The 4893-nt window shown below is 33.8% G+C and overlaps 1 protein-coding gene across 8 annotated transcripts in view; it reads left to right on the top strand.

Annotated features, from left to right (window-relative positions):
- LOC107625068 (polycomb group protein EMBRYONIC FLOWER 2) overlaps positions 1-4893 on the top strand; it is a 13936-nt gene continuing 9043 nt past the window's right edge. For 3 of the 8 annotated variants that reach the window (XM_021115587.1, XM_016327625.2, XM_016327621.2), the window contains exons 1-9: positions 1-118; positions 915-999; positions 1077-1146; positions 2321-2441; positions 2569-2716; positions 3085-3140; positions 3797-3899; positions 4021-4192; positions 4310-4378. In XM_021115587.1, coding sequence (XP_020971246.1) covers positions 2377-2441; positions 2569-2716; positions 3085-3140; positions 3797-3899; positions 4021-4192; positions 4310-4378 — 613 coding nt within the window. In that variant the 5' untranslated portion in view covers positions 1-118; positions 915-999; positions 1077-1146; positions 2321-2376. Of the gene's footprint in view, positions 119-914; positions 1000-1076; positions 1152-2316; positions 2442-2568; positions 2717-3084; positions 3141-3796; positions 3900-4020; positions 4193-4309; positions 4379-4893 lie in introns of all 8 variants that reach the window. The other 5 variants (XM_016327624.2, XM_016327623.2, XM_021115585.1 and 2 more) reach the window with 5 other exon arrangements.

The raw sequence follows: 4893 nt of genomic DNA, 5'->3' as shown, positions 1-4893 counted from the left end.
GCCGGTCCGTTGCGTTGTCTGTCTCTCGCTTTTACATAGCCGCCGCCTCCGCCGCCGTAGGCAAGCCGGTCCGTCCCCCTTTCCAGTTGTTGTGCTCTTTCCTTGTTTTTCATCAAAGGTTGTTATTCCATCCATCTTATATATTATTGTTTTTATTCTATACTAATTGATTCTTATGATGTTAGTATTAAGATTGATTGTGCTGTTTTTGTTCTTCCCTCTTTTATGTGGGGGAATTTCATCAAACATGTTCTGTGCACTATGCGTTGCAAAAATATGCTTGTGGTTATCTTGGTTTTGTGATTGCATTACACAGTTATTTATTTCCTTGCTTTCCGGAACTAGAGTTTGTTGATTAGAGTAAGAGAAGTTATGCGGAGAATTTTCACTCTCCACTGCAATTGAACTTTGCTTCTGAAATGCCTATGGCTCTTTGTATCTAGAAGTGTGACTAGAAAATACTGATGTTATAGTAATTCTCATCATGTGTAGGAACTTAGAAGTGTTAGATTAGACTAGGAAATTGTAAATATAAATTGTTGTCTTGCCTTTACTTTGTTTCTTCTTGTTGACTAGGAAATTTTAATGCCTCATAATTCTTGTATCATATTACATGTGGTGTTTCTCATGTTAAGTCTACAATACTTAGCAAATTAGAGTCATCTTTATTCAAGTCTTTAAATCCAAATTGAGGATTCTTTGGGTTGACTTAAGCTAGAGCCATAGTTCGAATAACCTTGATTTGTCTTAAATAACAAGGAAATAAATACTTAGTTGATTACAGTCATCCTTATTCAAGTATTTGTTCTTATACTATGTAAATATCAAGCAACACAATGTTATATTACCTTGCTACATGTTCTGTGCACTAAGCAATATGAAAGCTGCTTAGCTATCCTTATTGTTGTCCCTAGTCAGAAGAAAGGAACTAGAATTTTTACAAGGAAAAGAGGGAGAAAACAATCAAGTTACCCTTGTTGTGGATTGATCTACAATCAAGTAAGTGATTATGATGTTGAATTTGCTAACTGAGAAGTTAGGACTAGCAACTTCTTCACATTTGCAAAATGATGTAGGTGATGGAAGTGAATCAAGTGACCTGATTATTGTACTGATGAAAGTGCTGACGAAGATGACGACGACGAGGTTGAGTATGAAGATTCTGATGATTAGTAAATATGTCGTATTTGGATATTATATAGTTCATTTTTCTTTGGACAGTATATTGTCTATCTTAGTATAATGTCAATTGAGCTAGTTGATGTTTCAGGCTTGATAATTATTAGACTTACCTATGTTAGTTTTAATATTGTTTTACTCATCTATTTACTTGAATGTTGATTGTTGATGCCTATTTTTATATTTTAGTAGTTGTATATAGATTTATCAAATTAATCATAATGAATAAGGAGGAAGTTATCTACAAATTAATTTGTTGATAATTTTACTTGCGGATTTTGTTATTGATATTACCTACAAATAAAATTTTTATCAATTTTTCATTTAATCCTTAGCTGCGGATTTTGTTGCGAATTTAGTTTTGAATTTTATTTGCGAATGTATTACCTGCGGATTTACTTGCAAATCTTAAATATGAAATAGTATTTTTGTGGGTTTACTTGTGAATTTTGCTGCCGATTAGTTATTTGCAAAATTTGCTGCAAAAGTTAGCTGCAATTTTTGGAGTATGTTGCAAAAATTAGCTGAGAATTTCGCTATGAATGTATTACTTGTGGAATTTGTTGCCATCTGTACCTGCTGATTTTGTTGTTAATTTAGTATGTGCGAAAAAAATTCGCAACTAAATTTGCAAAAAAATTCGACAAAATTGTCTGATTTTTCATGAAATTATTTGCGGATTTCACAGGTTTTTCACGACAAAATTCACAGTTAAATTGCCCGTGAATTTGAAAATCCGCAACAACAGTTATCCACGAACTCATATGCTGCGGATTTAAATTCGCAGCAAAAAGTGCAGAAAACAAAATTACAAATTTTGACCGAAATTTACAGCAAAATCCGCACTTAATCTGCTATTTTTTAATAGTATACGAAGATTTTTAGTGATTGAATCATATTAGGTAATTCTACTTTCTACATTCAAGTGATCGGGATTTCATATGGTTTATGTTAAAAAAGAAATTATTCTGGTATCCAAACTTTTTGTTCAGTAGCAATAAACAACAGAAAACATTCAATTTCAAATAGGATAGGTGATTTTATGGAAAATAGATTTGTGGGTTAAATAGTTGGTCTATTTTCTTTAATTATAAATGGGGACTATAATCTGTTACATGGTTGTGATGATCTCTTGCTGCAGTTTCAACTGCAGGTTTGCTGCTTGAGAAAGTTTCAAAGATTCAAAGGTTCAGATAAATGTTATATATATCTGAAACTTCTTTAACGATGCCAGGCTTTCCTGTTGCAACTTGCGAAACATCGTATGTCCTCTTATGACCATTCTTTGATGTTCTCTTGGTAGTTTCCTGTTCTAGAGAAACAAATGCAGGTGTCTTTTCAGAAAAGTGGTGCAGCATAGTCAGTGTTTATATCTGTTTGCCTGTGCAGATATTCCAGAAACACAAATCAAATAAGCTATCCAGATGCTCATGGGCATTTATCTGCTGAAGAGGAGCTTGCTGCAGAAGAGAGTTTTGCAGTTTATTGCAAGCCCGTAGAATTCTACAACATTCTTCGGCGACGTGCTTTACGGAATGTACTCCATCTGATTGGTTAAAATTATCTGCCATTGTTAATTATATCAATGTGATTATTTATAAATTTTTCTTTGGATATGTTGCATGAACATAGTGGATTTTATTCTAGGTAGCATTATTGTTTCCCTTCCTGATGTCTTAGAAGGATTTCTTGCAGTTTCTGTTTACTTGCCTAGTTGCCTTGTCACTTGCTTACCTCAGACTTGGTTATTTCATTCTCTTGTTAATATTTCTTCTTATTTTTTGCGAAAAAGAAAAAAATTGGAAAAATTATCCTGTTTGGTTCCTCATGTTATGCTGATTTCTGGTCCTTAAAGATAATGACTTTGCATGTTTTATTCTAACAATATGCTTTTCTATTGTGTAGCCTACATTTCTTCAGAGATGTTTGGAGTATAAGATAAAGGCTAGGCAAAAGAAGAGGTAAGAACTATCATACATAGTCTTCATTCTCCTATTTACATCCTTCTTTTTCAATTTATGCGATGTGATTTTATGCCATATGCCTACAGGGTGGATGTGGTACATTGAGTTTAGACAGAAACTTTTGTGAAGTCTAGGAGTCATTTAGTGGTTTTGGGTTGCTATAAATTTGATCATTTGTTTTGATTTAATAAGAACCGATGGATATTCATGTTTGTGAGTCTGATCACCATTCAGCCACAAATCAACATCAGAGCATAACCTTCTTGTTGTCCAATCTATACAAAGACCTAAAAGTCAGTGTTGGTATAGCTCCAAAGGTCTCAGTAAAATGGGATGAGGATTTTCCAACTGTGTCTGAGTAGTTCTTGCAGACATATGACATGCTTTCTCAAATAGCAACTAGTAATCTTTTCTAGCATGGGATTCTATGCAAAGATAAATGAGATGTACATTATGTAAACCTTGTGATCCCATTTTTAATCTTCATATTCGGCTATGGATATGTACCTGTTTATACATCTGGTTGAATTTTATGTAGTTTGTAATGATTTCATTTAAGCCATAATTTTTGTCTGGTTTTGCCTAATTTTCTTTCATTGTACCTAGGTAAAGTATCTTATTTGTGATACTGATGAATTACATTTCAATATTAGGATACAATTGACAGCTTTGCTGAGCGATACAGATGAAACTCAAGTTTCGTTTCCCTTGTATATTTGTCTAGCAAGGCTGGCTTCTAAGGATGAGGATGCCGAGGTAGGAATTCTGTATGTTATTCTGAGCTAATAAATATTACTCACACTATTTAGTTTCTTAGTTCATATACTTTATCTAATAAATGTTTCTGCTTCATCGTGTTTTAACTACAAAAACAAAGAGGTATTCTGCTGAATATCGCATTGGTCGGGTTTTCATCCTTCGAGATCCTTCTGAAGTTGATGGTGATACTGGTGATACTCACCTCAAAGCAAACTTTTTGCTCCCCGACATTCATAGGCTAGCTCTGACAGCTAAATCTGGGTCACTTGTTCTGTTGTTTTTCACAGCTGGTATGCATGTGCTTGTCTAATCACACACATAATATGCACGTGCACACAGTCACACACACACACACATGCACACATGAAGTACAATATAATTCTTGCTAATTTTTGTTTCACTTGCAGTGGAGGACCCAAATTCCTCATCTGGGGTCAATGCAAGCCTGATGCCTTTGGATCCAAGTTCATCTGAATGTGAGATATGCTTTTATTGCTTACAGATGAAATGTGAAATTTAGTTGTGAAGGACCATATTGATATTACCTTACTGCCAGTTGAGCCACATGTACACACAACACGTGCACACACACAGTGACACACTTCAAACCCCATTGCATAATAACCTATTCAATCAAGTGCTTAAAAATTTAGTTTGAGGCTTGATGTGTGAGAGATGATAAACAACCCATATATGTTGCACTTAATAGCATAAGCTTTTAGTTTGGTTCTTGACAAGAATAATATCCTAATACTCAAATGACATGATTTGTAACTAATGGTTTATTAAAGATCATAAGATTGAATAGATCATTTTACAAATTCTCTTACAGGTATGTTGAGGGGCTGTTCACCTTTGCTATATTGATTATTTAATTATGTATTTTGTTTCTTGTTAACGAGGATCCTTATCCTCTTAACTCTTATGTAATTATATTCTCCTTGTTGTAGTGATTTTGTTTTAGAAAAGAAGTCCAATGTTTCAAGGTGTA

The sequence above is a fragment of the Arachis ipaensis genome, chromosome B02, assembly GCF_000816755.2.
Source record: "Arachis ipaensis cultivar K30076 chromosome B02, Araip1.1, whole genome shotgun sequence".
Lineage (NCBI taxonomy): Eukaryota > Viridiplantae > Streptophyta > Magnoliopsida > Fabales > Fabaceae > Arachis > Arachis ipaensis.
This window is presented reverse-complemented; position numbering and strand designations above follow the sequence as displayed.